Below are 17,094 nucleotides of genomic sequence, written 5' to 3' on the forward strand. Positions count from 1 at the left end.
AATAAGCAGAGTAAGGGATAGGTAAAGGTAAAAAATTACTTTTTACAAAGCTTATATCTATCCTTCTGTCTGTCTTTCTGTCTGTCTGGTAAAAATTTGTACACGTTATTTTTTTTTAGAATTTGTTCCTTTGTTTTAAATGAAGTATTTAAAACACTTCCGGTCTATCTCCCCCCCCCCAATATAATTGAATTGTAGGAAACTAATGCTTAACCCAGTTCGTGACATGTCTCTGGTGTCAATTTCCACGAGTGTTTAACAGAAATTGATTTCAGAAACAAGTCATGTCCTTCCAATACATGTCCACACCATCCTTGTGGCTACTTCTCCACTGGAGCCCCTCCTCCCCTCTTAAAGGCAAGGACAAGCAATCATTAACTGTCACTTTGTTGAAGCCTGTAGACCAAAAGAATCAGAAGACACCTAGTCCCAGACTTTTCACAATATGGCGGACGTGAACCATTGATGAAACCTTTAAAAAGGGACTTAAATTGTGTGAGTTTGTGTGTGCATATGTCGGTAGGTGGTACATTGTTTTTGTCTCATTTTAAACTGTACTTAAGAACAGAGCTCTGTTGTTACTGACATATCCTGCTTGTCTGGACCTTAAGAAAATAACTTCGGTAGTAATACTTTTTATAACAAAGCTTCTATCAACTCACTCTGTCTGTCTGGTCAAAAGTTTATACACGTTATTTCTCCCACAACCAATCTCGGATTAAGCGGAAATTTTGCACAATTATTTGTTTTAACTGACAACACAAGAATCAATAAATTAATAAAAAAAAATGTTAATTAATTATTGTGTTTGGTAAGTTGAACAAGGGAAAGAAACCATACTTGACAGATGTGGTGACTCTTCAGCCCGGGGGGGGGGGATGCTTCCAAATTAATCGATACAATTACACTTAATGTAAGCTATGCTTTTTGAAAATATTATTAGTGTTTTTCTTTATTGACTCCGAAAGTTAAAAGAGAATGTCCCCTTTATTTTAATGACTCCAGAATGTCCTTTTTGTGTTGACTGAGTGGAGGAAGAGAACAATTGGAAGGATTAAAGTACACGACAGGACCTATTGTGTGCCGACGTGCCAAAGAACTATAATCTTAATCAGAGAAGTAAACAAATATAGTACAACACGTTAGATCTAGTGCAGTGATGCACAAACTGGGGTCTGTAGGTCATATCCAGCTGCTTGAAATTTCTGCCCTCATGGACTAATGAAACGGTTTAGGCTCGGCTGCAATGGATAAACATTTTTTTTTTTCTTTTTGTGATGCGACCTGTGACACGAGTATCGGAAATTCATTTCGTCCCTGGGCTGTAACAAAGTCGGCCACCCATGAACTAGTGGCTCTATAGCAAAACAAGCAAATTATAAAAATATTTATATTAAAAAAAAAAAAGCTTATAAAGGGGAAAGAACCGCACATATACTGTCAATGTTGAAATGATTTATTTTCCTTTTTACATTTAAAAAATTACCAGTAGCTAATGGGTTAATTTTTTCAATGATTCAAGTTTTGTCTAGGACAATATACAATCTTGCAAAGTTTCCACTTGATCCGACAATGAAAATGGGTGGGAAAAACGCGTACCCTATTTCTACCAGACAGAGTTAATAAAAACTTTGTCAAATAGAACAGAGCAACGTTAATGATACGCACATCTATTTGTGAACACGTGATCTCATTGTGGCCTTGACCTTGCAGACGGCTCCAAGCCGCTGTCTGTGAAATGGTCCAGTTTTAGAAAGAAAACAATCGGTCAATATTTTTTTTTCTCATTTTGAGATCGAGGCTTCAAGATTCCCATTGGCGCCTTTCAACACCCCCTTTCCGTACACGCCCCTTGCCATAATGAGAACATTTATAAATACGTATGTCTAGAATCAGCCAGAACTGTCACGTTTCCGTTCGGCCTGCACACAGAGGGCAAGAAGGTCAAATCACTCTAAATAATTCCAGCCCCTATTCCTTTATCCCTGTCAAGTGCAGAAATAATAACAGCCAGTAAATGTGTGGATTTATTTTTGGAGAATCTGGGTTAAATTTACATTCTCTATGGATAAACAGATGGATTATGAATAGGATACATACATAAGGCTGGGAAAAGTTTACTAATGGTTAGAGTAAATTCAGTTGGTTAGCAAGAACAAAATCGTTCTTCTTAGAACACAGCTTCAAAAAACATTTCCTAGTAAAGAAATGATTTCTTGGAGCTTTCCCCCATTCGATAATTCTGTTATAAATTCTCATGTTTTTATTTTAGACACAAGAGTAACAGAATATCAATGTGGGATTGGAGAAACACTGTAGAGATTGTGACTGTAAACATTAATATCGATTGTAGAAGTAAGGTAGAGATTGTGATTGTGGAAGCAAAGTAGATTTCGTTAAGGAAAAAAAGTAAATATTGTTACGAATCTCACTATCCAGGCTCTCTGCAAACTGCACCATACACCACCAACTTAAAGAACTTGACAAGTCAGGGCTCCAAAATAACGTAAAGGTTTAATGTCCATAAATAACAGCCAATACTGTACAATTGGCAGCACGTAGAACAGTACAAATAGCTCTGCGATAACAAATATCTCTCCGATAACACGTTCCGCCGTATCAAGTCTTGCACTGGCCTCTCCGTCTCGTTCCGGGCTTGCACTGGGTTCAACAGTTCGGGACTGACTTAACACACTTGGGCTCGTTGTGTCGGACTCGATCACAGACCAAGATCAAGACGCCGTTCGTCTCAACTGTACTTGACAGTACTCCGCACTGAACCGTCGTAATGCTCCGTACAGAACCACACCGTTGAACTGTGCTGTAGTCGACCGTGTTCTGAACTCCTGTCGTGAACCCGCTTTCTGAACCATCTTGACTGCGACACCTCCGCTCTTTAAATAGGGTCCCTACTGGCCTTCTAGAACCGGACAGAACGTCGCTCGACCATTCTGGGACGCTCCTGAGCTCTGTTCACGACGCCGATCCTACTCGAACCTTCATGTTGTTAACTCGTCTCGGCCGATCGTCGTAACTCGTCACGGTTGACCGCTCGTCTAGCGCTGGCCTGGGGCGATTTGCGTCGGCTGACTACACTCACACCACTACCCCCATCTGTGCCACCACCAGGTTTATAACAATATGTTGATTGTGGAAACAAGGTAGATATGTTGATTGTGGAAACAAGGTAGATATGTTGATTGTGGAAACAAGGTAGATATGTTGATTGTGGAAACAAGGTAGATATTTTGATTGTGGAAGTCACTTAGATATGTGGATTGAAGAAGCAACGTAGAGATTGTGATTATGAAGCATGCTAATGTGGTGTAAAGCAATTATAGTCTCTTAAAGGCAAAGCACTTTAAAAACTGATATTTATGAAAATCTAGATCGGATCTTTATTGCGAAATATTTCTCTCCCATGCCAATAAAATTTTCAGTTATTTTTAAATTGTAATGTAAAAAAAAAAGATAAATTATCGTTCAAATGTAAAATATAAGTACAACTGTCTTATAGCCAAGTTTGGGAAAACACAGACAATTAGGCCAGTGGCGTAGCTGAATGCCAGTGGGCCCGGGTTCAGAAATTGCCCCCCCCCCTCTTTTTTTTTATAGTGTGACTGAACCCAAACTGTGCCATGCTGTGTCTATGCCAATGAAAACAAACTTCTACGCCAGACAGTATACAAGGTACACCTGTTCCGTATAGGGTAAAAGAGAACAATTCCCTCAAGCTTTAGATCTGTCCAACAATTAACTATAACATACTTGATAACACTTATGAATACTTCAACTGATATTTATTTACAGATGGGGATGATCCTCTTGTCTATCCATCCATCGTTTGATTTATTCAATATTCATCTTTCTACAAGCCCTCCTTCGTTTATCATGTACACGTATTCTGCAACGTCAATCGTCCGTCTCACTGCTTCTTTGCCGTTACCGTCGCTAAAAAACAATGCACAATATATTTATTTACAAAACTAACATAATCTCTAAACTAAACTAGTCTAGGTCAATGCAGATCATTTGAAGGGCCAATGTCATTGGTCAACCATGTAACATCTTCAGAAATTCTGAATGTGTAATGGTCGTCACAGGTATGGGAACCAGAGGACTCCTTACAGCACAATAGTCCTGTTTTACACCAGCTTTGTCTAGTCCTGTTTTACACCAGCTTTGTCTAGTTCTGTTTTACACCAGCTTTGTCTAGTTCTGTTTTACACCAGCTTTGTCTAGTTCTGTTTTACACCAGCTTTGTCTAGTTCTGTTTTACACCAGCTTTGTCTAGTTCTGTTTTACACCAATTTGTCTAGTCCTGTTTTACACCAGCTTTATCTAGTCCTGTTTTACACCAGCTTTGTCTAGTTCTGTTTTACACCAGCTTTGTCTAGTTCTGTTTTACACCAGCTTTGTCTAGTCCTGTTTTACACCAGCTTTGTCTAGTTCTGTTTTACACCAGCTTTGTCTAGTTCTGTTTTACACCAGCTTTGTCTAGTCCTGTTTTACACCAGCTTTGTCTAGTTCTGTTTTACACCAGCTTTGTCTAGTTCTGTTTTACACCAGCTTTGTCTAGTCCTGTTTTACACCAGCTTTGTCTAGTCCTGTTTTACACCAGCTTTGTCTAGTCCTGTTTTACACCAGCTTTGTCTAGTCCTGTTTTACACCAGCTTTGTCTAGTCCTGTTTTACACCAGCTTTGTCTAGTTCTGTTTTACACCAGCTTTGTCTAGTTCTGTTTTACACCAGCTTTGTCTAGTCCTGTTTTACACCAGCTTTGTCTAGTTCTGTTTTACACCAGCTTTGTCTAGTCCTGTTTTACACCAGCTTTGTCTAGTTCTGTTTTACACCAGCTTTGTCTAGTTAAGAGACGATGGTTTATAAAGCACCTTTGTTAAGAAATTCATGTCGATTGTGATCTCAAGCTTGGTTTCCATGCACAAGTGTTTGTTACTTCAAATTATTTGGAAGACATACTGTCTATAGGTGGGTGATTCGTGTACATTATGTAGATCACAGTAGATGTACATTCGTTCGAACAAAAGGTGAATATTTTTATTTTTTTTTAAAAAAAAAAAGGTGAATATGTGTAATCTTCTTAAGGATGGTGAAACAAATAAATGCTTTAGTTTTACTCTTAACTCATACAATCAATTCAAATAATTAAACTAGTCAATATGCATTGTAATATTAAAGTAATAAAAAAACACTTAGACCAAACAAAAGCAAACATTATACATCATATAGAAAACTTTTACAATGAGTAGATTTACACGTAGTTATTGTTAATATTATTATTATTATTAAATAAAAATCTAACACTTTAGATTTAAGTTAAACGCTGTACTGACGACTTAAGAGTTACCTTCCTTTAATATATTACCTGCTACAGTAATAAGTTCGATTTGCTATTCTTCACCGACACCAGAAATAGAGTTTAAAAACAATGAACATGATTGCATTAAAATAATGTCATAATGTGATGCTTTTGCATTCTCATAACGCATTCCCTTACATAACCACCTAGTGATCGTGGGCCCGGGCGCAATGAACGCCTTCGCGCCATGGTTGCTACGCCACTGAATTAGGCCCTAGTTCCCAGTCAGAAAATGCTAACTTTAATTTCTTTGCGACTTAGAGGTTCGTTGAAAGCGAGGCTTTCTCGTGACACAGTTGAAAGTTTCTCCACATTGACCAATTTTCTAGAGTAGCGTTTCCCAAACTTTCCCAAACACCTTAGTGGTTCATGAGGCCTGAATAGTTTTATCACAAACTACTGTAATAATTGATAAGTACTTCAATATGTGAAATAATATCTCTAAAAGATAAACAAAGTGTTTCGGGATATATTCAGAATCAGCGAAGTGTTCCGTTAAGGAAAAACATTTGAGAATCCCTTTTATAGAGCATCAGTTTCTTTCTTCAAAGACGGACACTGGCTAGACCATTACAAGCTGGTTGGGATAAACAGTTATGGTTTTCAGAATGTACCAAGCCGCAAAAAGACGAATTTTGTTTTTGACATTTTCGATATTATGACCATAGAGCATATGGTTAGCTTAGACTTGCTTAGAGGTATTTCATCTGATGGTTTTAAAAAGTTGTATGTATGTGAAATGTTGCATAAGTAAAAATAACTGTTGGCGAGTAGATTAAACTGATCGCTTATATTGATCGTCTGGCATTGGTGACACTACAGTGTTGTTTTTTTATCATATCTATCGAGTTAAGACGTATCTCGATAACATGTTACAATGTTATGAAGTCATGCTATGTCTGGGGGCTATGGGTCTAAGCTGTTCACAGGTTGTGACGTTGCAGGTCAGTGTTGAGGCCTGCTATAACGAGTGGTCACGATGGGAGACGACACTATTTCTGTTGAAGGTGCTATTCCAAACTTATATTTAGAAGTCCAGTTTCTAAAAATCCTATTTTTGATCCATATGCAATAATGAATGTTGCAAACACTACATAGCGATAACATATTGAAAACAATTTACAGTCAATACCAACTAAATACTCATTGAATAAAGTAACGACTATTAAAGGTTGTTATTGCATTGGTAGACGTCGCCTTTGTAATAAAATAACCAATGAAACTTTCTTGGCTTTTCATCTCAACAGTTAAACTCAAACATCAACACACACACAAGTCTCATAAGTAAACTCCAACACACATACAAGTCTCACGTGACTGACGAGTAGGATATGAAGGAGACACTGCTATCTTTCGCTGCTCGCAGACCTGGTTCAAAGCCAATCATTATATATGTATTCCACGATTATTTATAGAAATCAACACAATGACGGGAGACGTGTGATATTTTGGAATTCCAACTCCTACCATGAGAGCCCCAAAATTTTAATGAAGACTCTTCAAGATATTTAGTTGGGATCATTTTCAGCAACTTTTGCACTACATTTTTTAATATATCTCTTTGTTGGAATTAGTTCAACTAAAATCAACACATTTGGAGCAGTAGCTGTGAATTTTAGAAAACTAGACATTCGTAGGCGTACACGTAGTCCGTAGAGAATTCCATTGACACCCTGCTTTCAGGGAGTGTGGATCTAATTAAGGTGAAGAGATAGAGACATACATATATATTGTCTAATTAAGGTGAAGAGATAAAGACATAAATATATGTTGGACATTTTACGTTTTCTTTATAAGAACTATTGATGAAGTAAAACAAATGGCGTCTCTCTCTAAGAGGTAAGATTGAGCGTGTGTCTCGTTACCTCTTGCTAGTATTCCAGTCACGCCATGAACTCTGCTCAGAAAAAGACTAACCAGTCATTGTTAATATCTCAAACAGGACTTGAAGATAAATAGAACCCCCCTCCCCCTCCAATCAATAATATTACATCAAGTTGGTCAGAGTTTTGCGTTACAAAAGGCGGGAACAACATTGTGTTTACTTACATCTGCCAGCTTGGAATTATCGTTCTGGGACTTTGACTTTACGCTATTAGTTCTGACTGAAGTACATTCACTGGTAACATAAACTCCCCCTGCCAAGCCCCAAACTTAGTTCTCAATGTACTCTCCCCTTACAAAGAGGAACTACTAACATTTTGTGTTTGTACCCAAAGATTTTTGTGCCTCTCCTAATTCTCATTCTGCAGCAGACGATACAGCGCGTGCTTCTTGTCATATATTTTTTTTCGGAAGCCTCGTTTTGGTAAATAAGACAAAATCGCAAGATCAAATTTCACTTCGGCTGTCAGTTTACGCTGTGTATCTTTCCAGGTTAAGATCGATGCTTTAGGAGATTTTTGTAACGCTTTATACGTGTCCTACAGATTGTAATCGAGAATTAAATTGTTTGTGTTCAGTATTCGATTTCATTTTCCCAATTGCACGTAATCAATGTCAATTTATATCAGTCATGGACACGCGAGAATCAAAGAGTAAAGAGAGAAATGCTGCTATTTGCATCGTATGCTAGCACACAGATTTTCAGAGTTATCTAACTTTTATGTGTCTATTTCATTAGGATTTTAAAAAAACAAAACATAATTGTATATTTATACATCCATAGGAAATATAAACAATTCAAATTCTAACAAACTTTTAAATACAAAAGAATATCTTCTCTACATACATCACGCCATTTAGCCATAATCTAAATGTTATTTTATATTACAGATTTTGACACTAAAATTTAATCACAGTTTAAGCTTTTTAGTTCCAATTTCAATTTGTAAAATTTGTTTCAGACGTTAAAGGTAATAACAATCCATAGGAAAAGGAAAGGAAACGATGTGAAGAAATGGGTTTGCTATGTAATTGGAACCTAAAAAAAAGCTGAAATAAGTACAATAAGCAGTGTCTTAATGTCAAGGACGCCGTATGGATTGACGACTGAATGACAAAAGTTTGTGCTTTAATACATAGAAATGTGATTCTACTGTGTTGAAATTACACAAACATTATTATTACATATTTTAAAAGTAAATATGTTCGCTTTTCAACACTTCCTTAATTCTATACTCCGGATACACCAAGAAGTTCGCTATTTATGGGTTTTCAATTTTAGTCTGTTTCTGAGATCAATCTCAAAATTAAAAAAAAAATTCAATCCTGGAATGGTGTCTGGACCTCGAACTCGACAGTCCAGAGCGCTAACTACACGACCAGGCAGCAATCAACAAAAATAAATTTTCTTTGTTTTCCATGGTCAGAAGTGTTCAAATAATTTAGTTTTAATTTATGATCAATCCCATTAAACCTGCGCTTTTATAAACAAGGGAAAAAACAACAACAATATGAAATGACAAAACTACTAGAGCTGCTTATGCTCTTCTTGTATCATAAAATGTTTTTTATGCTTCAAAAGAAGAAAAATTACGTGGCCTAACATTGTACAAGCACTTCAATGTATGCAGTTAACATTATATACATATATTATTCTAAAGTTCAGCCATTATCATAACGGTTATCAGGGGCGTAGCTAGAAATTTTCCATCGTTTGGGGGCCCGGGGCTTGACCTCTTTCGCGTCCCTGCATTTAATAAACACTCATTTGGGGTGGGGTCCCGGGGGATTTTCAAATCTCTCCCTCCTCCCCCACCCTATCTACGCCACTGACGGCTAGGGTCGGTGCGTAGCGTAACGTGAGTGCTAAATGGTGCGAATGCGTGCTAAAAGAGAATGTAAGAGAAACAATAAAAAGAGAAGTCGGGAAAAGGAACCGGCGTTAGGAAACATTAACATTGTGTGTTCTTGAACTGAGATTATACTAACGATATAAGCTCATGTTTATACATGTTTTAAGAATAAGTCAGCACGAGTCCATACAACAACAAATATCTGTGTGTCTTGTCCTGCTCTAGAGTGCCCCACAGCACTGTGCTGGTAGTTGCCTTTCTGTCCGACTTGTCTAGTTTTGTGACGTTACGCACAGGCCGCCAGGTCCAGACTTCACATGCTAGGTTTGACAGAACCTCAGTGTACTGAGTGCCATGGACACGTCAGATAGCCTCTACCTGGTTTAGCCGGCCAGTCAAAGCCGTTTACGGGGGTGTGGCCGCTGCGCATGCTACAGCTTCTGGGAGCCACAGGTGAGAGTTGGGTACCGAGTGGGGACCAAGAGTGAGCCAAGCTACCCTCAAGAAGAGGGTACAAGTGCCTGTCCACTAGAGGTGCTACCCTTCCTAGATACCGTAGACACCAAAATAAAAATAACAAATTCATAACCTACTATAATATAGTGTTAATAGTAAGGGAGTTACAAGCCACACAAGTAAGTCATAACATATGTCTTGATTTTCTTTTCCATTACATTAAGTAAATCTCCAGGATTCCACTAGGGGGAGCTCACATCGTTCTTCGGCCTCCAGGTTGGTCAAAAGAGAGAGGGGGGGGGAGGGTGATAACAGACATTTTTTTTTAATTTTATTATGGGGGAGGAGGAGCACTGACAATATTTTAGGACGCCCAATGGTTTAGGAGGCAATCTTGGAATGCTCACCTTTTGCAAGGTCACGGCCGTCACGTTGTACTTCTCAGCCTCGGTGTGAATGAAGGTCACCTTGTTCCAGTTAAACATCTTCAGTATGGACACGACGCTGCCGCATATCTGGGAGTCTGTGGGTTTGGTCCGTGCAAACGTGGGATACCGTTTTCTATTGCTGACCTCTGGATCAGTACAGTGCTGTTGAAAAGAAAATGAGAATAGGTCAGAAACAAAAACTGGTTGAGTTTTACTGTATTTGATTGTGAATTATTTAAACAAAAGCCTGAGGACAGTGCTGTATGATACAACATGAACACAACCAATCACATGATCGCAAGTAAGAGGGAAAGTTTAAATACAATTTAACTCGGTCACCAAGTAGCTCAGAGAGAAAGAGCAGGAGGGAGAGAAAGAAAGAAATAGAGAGAGAGGAGGGAGAGAAAGAGGGGATGTGATAGAGAGGGAGAGAGGAGATGATAGAGAGAGAGAGAGATGGTGATAAAGAGAGAGAGATAAAGAAAAGGAGAGGGTAGGATAAAAAGTGATAAAGAGGGCTAGTGGGAGAGAGAGTGGAAGAGAGTGAGAAGGAGAGAGAGAATTCAGTCCACCATCATGTAAAGGTCGGCAGGATGTAGTGATAGAAGGTAGTACAACATAGGTAGAGTGTACAGTATTCTATGGTTACATTACAAGTCAATATGTAGTTGAAGTTGCAATATATATTCCAAGCAAGCTATTTTATTATGGGGTTAGTATCACAATAACTCTTATAATGTAGTTCATATCATGGATTCACATCAGAGTTTGTATAATATTTCTGACTTGGAAAGTTATCAATTGTATTCTGATTAGCATGAGGATGAGTATTCATTAAGAGTTACACTCTAGCACGCCAGTAAGTTGTTCCAGTTATTGCAGATATCACTAGGTTTTTGGCTAACACACTTTAAGCATTAAACTTATCAGCTCCTACCAACCAATATTTGATCTCAATCGTCACTGTGATAAATAGCATAAGAATTGGCAGACATAAATAGCAGAAGCATATGCAGGCATAACATTGCTATGATATAAAGTAAAATTGGCTAAAAATTCAAAGTTTCTTATATGAATTTTATTCTCCCGTATAGTCAGAATAAGATAAGATAATTTTATGTTCGAAAGGCTAGATGCTCGGCTTCAGATCAGAAGGCTATGGGTTTGAGTTCCATTTTATAAATCAGAAATGACATTCATGATTTGAAGTCTGGACTAAATCCCTAAGTTTAGATACGTCACATTGAGTCCCTGGTGTCAGTTGGGTACAGGCGATTGGTCGCTTTGCTGATCACGTGTCATAGTTGTTAACCTTTGACTTGGGAATGTAAAATGTTTGTAAAATGTTTTACATGTTTCGGATGTTCCTTCAGAGTTGAAGATAGTTTACTTCCTAGTCCGACGGGGGATGGGAGCGGGCAGGGTTTGAACCCTCGACCGTCGATAAATCCGAACGACAGTCTAGCGCGCAAACCGCACGACCAGGCAGCCATCATCTCACTAAGTCTTAAAGGAGCCTTTTTCTTTTTAATTCTGCCATTGGAAAAACAACAGGCATAGTTAAAGTTACAGTTATTTATAATTTATGTTTAATAGAGACTTCAACTTTTCTAAACCATTGGTTTCCTTGGCTAATTCAGACCATACGTTCCATGCACTAAAGGAACTAGGAAGAAGGAGAGAACTTATATGACTTTGTCTTAGCACTTCTTATAAGAAATGTGCCCTTATCTTTCTGTCTTTTTGAGTATTTTCCTGGAGGATGATTCTATCATCTATGGTTCAGTGGTTCATGCATTATTTAGTTTGAGTCTTTTGTCTTGGAGTATCTCTAATACTTATGATAGTGATCAATAATATATCTTCTTTGGTCAATGTAGCGCAAGATTAGATTGAATCGTGTTTAGAAATGAGATCCAAAATGTATGTTTCATCAGTTCCATAACCTAAAATGTAGACCTAGTTCAAAGTTCGAATGACCGCATCACAAAACAAGTCATTAGAGACAGGGCTACTGTAGAATTTGGACCCCAAGGATGACCTGCTAACTATCGTAAAAAAAAAAACGCAAGCTAAAAATCTTAGGGGCTCGCAATGGCATTCCTTCATAAAACAGTACCAGGAAAAAGAAGATGAGGCAGACAGAGAAAGCTATGGGAAGACAACAGAATGGACGCTCCTGTCATTAAAAGAGGTTCTAACTAAGGCAAAAGACAGAGAGGAATGGAGAAGAACGGTCGACGAATCTTGCATGGTGCCCCCAACAGTCCAGATGACTAAGGGATAGGTAAATGTAAAAGATATAGTTACAACAAATAGCACTTGATAGATGAAGATGATGAGGCCAACTGTATCATTCTTTTTGTGATTTAATGATTATTGTGTGCAGGATATCTTTGGTTTTATTTCGAAGTCAAGTTTGAAGATCTAAGTCGCGATCTAGATTACGCACTCTGGAATGACGCTGCTGTTATTTCATATTTTATTTCTGATTTCTCTGTAACGCGCCGCGTTGAGTCGTAAGGTATAAATAGATTAATTGTCGTTCAGAAATCGATTTTCAATTTACGTCTGATTGAACGTTACAAAAACAAAAATGTTTACGACATTTAGAAGACGTCAGAAGAGTAATAGAGGTTTGGTGTCAGGTATCTTTGAAGAAACAGAGAGTAGAGAAAGAGAGAGAGAGAGAGAGAGAGATAGAGAGAAAGAGCGAGCAAGAGTGAGAAAGGCATATATATATATATATATAGAGAGAGAGAGAGAGTGCAGATAAGAAACGTCACAATGTCGGGTGTAGCAGGTAGGTTCAAGTCATTAGATAAATAGAACACTTAAATAGACCCTAAGTGGACAATGGCTTTTGGCTGTATCTGATGTGGACAAATATATTGGTCGCAAATAGGTTTGCCTAGTCCTGTGAAACACTACACTCATCCTTTGACAATATTGGAAATTTATATTAACTTTAATAATCAGTCGATTTATTATGTTCGTTTAAGTGTAACAATGACCTATCTATAAAATTGTAAATACTAGACTACCAATCCAATTTCAAATTTCTGATCTCAAACAAACATGCCAAATGTCTAAAATCCTCAATTTCCCAGAAGTCCAGAGTACGTGCTTATAGTGGTAAAACCAAATATAAAAAAATGAAAAATAAAAAATTCGGGAATAGAAACAAAAACAAAACAAAACGTGCAGTACTATGAAGCGAATGTTCATAAAAAAAACACAAAAAACGAAAAAAATGCCAAAGAAAATGGAGTCTTGATCGCCCATTATTGCATTAACTGCTACAGATTTAAAAAAAAATTCTCTTATAGAAATGTCTTGCAAATAAATCAATATCAATATCTAAAGCGATAATGTTTCTTCGCTTTTAATGCTGCATTCAGTAAACTCAGTAATCCTATTTTAAGAAATCACAATTACTTGATTAAAACTGTCACGTGAAAATCTTTTTTTTTTTTAATCGACATATTATTTGATGGTTATTATGTTGCGTGTGTACTGCATATTATCTGGGCTTGTATTAAACAAAGTGGGGTTCGCTGTGGCTGAGTGATTAAAAGCATGTAAAAAGGGGTTGGGGGAGAATGTTTTTCAGATCTCGAATGATATAGGGCAGAAAATGTAAACGTAATCTGTTTCAAAGGCCGACGATTAACAAGGACGTCACGTGGCCAGCACAACGACCAAGCGCCTATACTTTCTCCAACTAATATCAGGTGTACATTAGTGTTGGGTGGGCACAGAGATGTCCTAAAAACCTGACATTTAAAATCCCAGACCCATCGTTACGAAATCCAAGCGCTCTACTCGTTAGCCGCCAAGCCCCCCCCCCCCCCCCCACATATCTAAAAGGAGGAAAAAGGGGGGAGAGTTCGTATTACTTTTCAAACTTTTATTTTAACCCTGCAAGAGAATGAACAAGTTTCGATTGCCAGGTTGCAATGAGTTTACCGATGTGTCTTGTACATTCACTCCTGATCTTTGAACAAAGAAAACTTGACAATGTTGTGTAGCCGCCTGGCTAAACTTTCTGTCTGGTAACAGTCTGCAAAAGAACAGACAGTTCAGCAGCAAAAAGCTGGCTAGAAAAAGAAGAAGAAGTCTGGTAACCAGCACTTATTGTTAGTTATAAGCCTAAAAGAGGTTCAGAAATAACAACCGAAATCTAAAACAAGGATATTTTATGAGCCCATGACTTTTGTATTGTACTGCCAATAGACGTTTCATTTACTATATAATCACTGATAGAAAACATCTGAGGAATAAATCAATGATAGACTAGATCTTAGGAATAGATCAGTCATGGAAAACATTCTAGAAAAAGATCAGTGATAGAATACATCTTAGATATACATCAGTGATAAAGTTCAGCAGTAGTGATAAAATATATTTTAGAAGACACTTTGATTTCTCTTTCTCTTTGTGCAATGTTTCTTTTCATTTTCTTGGTGTCAATGTCAGCTACTCTAGCCATTGCTGGACCAGACAGGAACGATATTATTATTTCTCTGTCCCCTTTGTTTCTTGGATATATCAGGCGCATCTGTCACAGTCAGAGTGGTGACATTTAGTCATACAGTGAATGTGCTGAGAATCACGTGACGAACCTTTGAGAGAGACGAAGCGAAATGAAGAGCCGCTATTCGAGGCAGGTAAAGAGAGGACGTATATACTTTGTTAGGATTTATTACCTGGGTCAGTTAAAGAGCGGATATATTTATGATAAAGATCTGTCTAGTAAAAAAGTGTGTACACGTTATTTCTCCCACACCCATTCTCGGATCAAGCTGAACCTTCGCACAATTATTCACTGACATAAGACAAAAGAAATGAATCAATAAAAAAAATTATAAATTCACCAATTAGACAATTAATTACTGGTAATTCATTATTTTGTTTAATAGTAACAAGGGGAACTAATACTTCAGGTTCACAGATATGGCTAAATTTGTCAGGTTTAGTCCCCTTAAATAATTGTTAACGCTATTTCTCCCTCACGCATTCTCCGATCAAGTTGGTACTTAAAACGATTATTTATTGTACCTAGAAAAACATTAATCAATAATCAAAAATACTCAATCAATTAATTATTGGTAATTAATTATTTTGTTTGATATCAAATAAGGGAAATAACTTGTACATTATTGGTAGATATTGTTTTAAGGATTGAGTTCTTCCCCTTTAGATAAGCTTTGTTTTTGTTTTTTGTTTTTTTAAAAAGGATTTTTTTATTTTGCTTGTGTTTATTGTGTTTACTGGACTTTGTATAATTTTCACTATTGAATATTAGTCATAATGGAGTGTAATTATGTACAATGCTAGTACTAGGAGCTTATGTCTGGAATATATATATATATATATGGCTTCTTTTGACTCGAAAGGCAGCAGGTGATGGTTGCTGGATTTGGTCTAATCTTGAGACGGGGCAGAATCTGGTGTGGCTAATCAAGCCAATTCTAGAGCGTTAGACTTTGCCACAATTAATACATGTGTATGCCTCTGATTCAGGGCTAGCGGACAGGCCAGCTTTCTTTTTTCCCCTCTTGATTAAGGCCGCTTCAATTCTTTTGTTCTCAGCAAGGGTTGTCTCAGCACGCACAGTCTGTCTCCATGCACTCCGGTCTTTGGCTATGTTTTCCAACATACTTTCGCTGATGCCTGAGGCTCTCATGTCTCGCTTGCAGACTTCCCTATATGTTAGTCTTGGGCGGCCCTTGGGTCTGACTTCTTCCACAAGCTCAGCATATAAGATATCTTTAGGGATTCTACCATCTGGCATGCGGGTGACATGTCTGAGCCAGCGTAATCTTCTTTGTGTCAGGAGAGCATGCATGCTGTTCATATTGGCCAATCTCAAAACTTCCCTCCAAGAGATGTCCATTATGCGTCTCAGGCAGCGCAAGCGGAAACTATTCAATCTGTGCTCTTGGTACATGCATGTTGACCATCTTTCACTGCCATTAAGGAGAGTGCTCACGACACAGGCGTTGTAGTCTAGGATTTTGGTCGCTGTGGTCAATTTACCATTTTCCCAGACGCGCTGGGAGAGTTTTGCCAATGCTGTGGTATCTTTTCCTATTCTTTTTGTCAGCTCGATGTCTAAATCTAGGTTACTGACAATTGTTGAACCCAAGTAGGTAAATTCCTGTACCACTGAAAGGGTTTGGTTCCCAATATGTATGACGGCTATTGCTTTGTGTGCTTGAAACTGAAACTGCGACGTCTTGTGCCAGGATTTCGGTCTTGGAGAGACTTATAGTAAGGCAAAACTCTTGACAAGCAGCAGCTAAGCCGTTCACTAGCTTCTGATCTATATCAAGTTATATATACTACATATTAAACATTGCCTACTGGCGAAGGTGTTTCTTAGTGTAGTGTAATCTTCTCTGTAGCCTGAAGTAAGCCTCAAGGCTCACACAGTTGCAAGCACACAAATACCCGTCATGAACCTGAGATCACATCCAACATTTATGGCGTGACGTAACAAGGTAGTTTATATTTAATACAGTGCAATCGACCCCCGTGTTATTGTAAATGAACAGTTCATTAATTAAATTCTGAAATATAATTCATTCATTCATAATTATTTTCCCATATTGCACGTTGAAAGTAGCTCCGCCCACGTCAGAATTATAATGTAGGTGTCATATTTTATTTCTAGGTGTACATTTCAGTTTTTATGTCTTTCTGTCTCTCTTGTAAATGGATCTCTTATGGATCTATTCTGGTTTTGAGCAGGTTGTGTATTTCTAATGCCCGATGGCTTCATAAAACATCTGGCTGGCACAATTGGAACTTAGGTATAAAGTGTTTGTTGTTAACATAATTCACTGTCTGTTCGTTTATTATCTCACAGAACAAGACGTTTCCAATAACTTACGTCTCTCTATCTTTTTGTAAAAGCTTATATCAACTCCACTAGTGGTTACCTGACTTGAGTTGTGGAAAGTAAAGGCGGTTGGTCGTTGTGCTGGCCACATGACAACCTGCTCGTTAACCGTTGGCCAAAGAAACAGATGACATTAACATCATCTGCCCTATAAATACCAAGGTCTGAAATGAGAACTTTAATTCTG

The 17,094-nt window shown here is 37.9% G+C and overlaps 1 protein-coding gene across 1 annotated transcript in view; it reads right to left on the bottom strand.

Moving 5' to 3' along the window:
* LOC106062254 (guanylate cyclase 32E-like) overlaps positions 1–17,094 on the bottom strand; it is a 160,106-nt gene that overhangs the window by 64,312 nt on the left and 78,700 nt on the right. The window contains exon 3 of the mRNA XM_056021489.1: positions 9,980–10,162. Within this exon, the coding sequence (XP_055877464.1) occupies positions 9,980–10,162 (183 nt within the window). The remainder of the gene's footprint in view (positions 1–9,979; positions 10,163–17,094) is intronic.

This window comes from Biomphalaria glabrata, chromosome 2, assembly GCF_947242115.1.
Source record: "Biomphalaria glabrata chromosome 2, xgBioGlab47.1, whole genome shotgun sequence".
NCBI lineage: Eukaryota > Metazoa > Mollusca > Gastropoda > Planorbidae > Biomphalaria > Biomphalaria glabrata.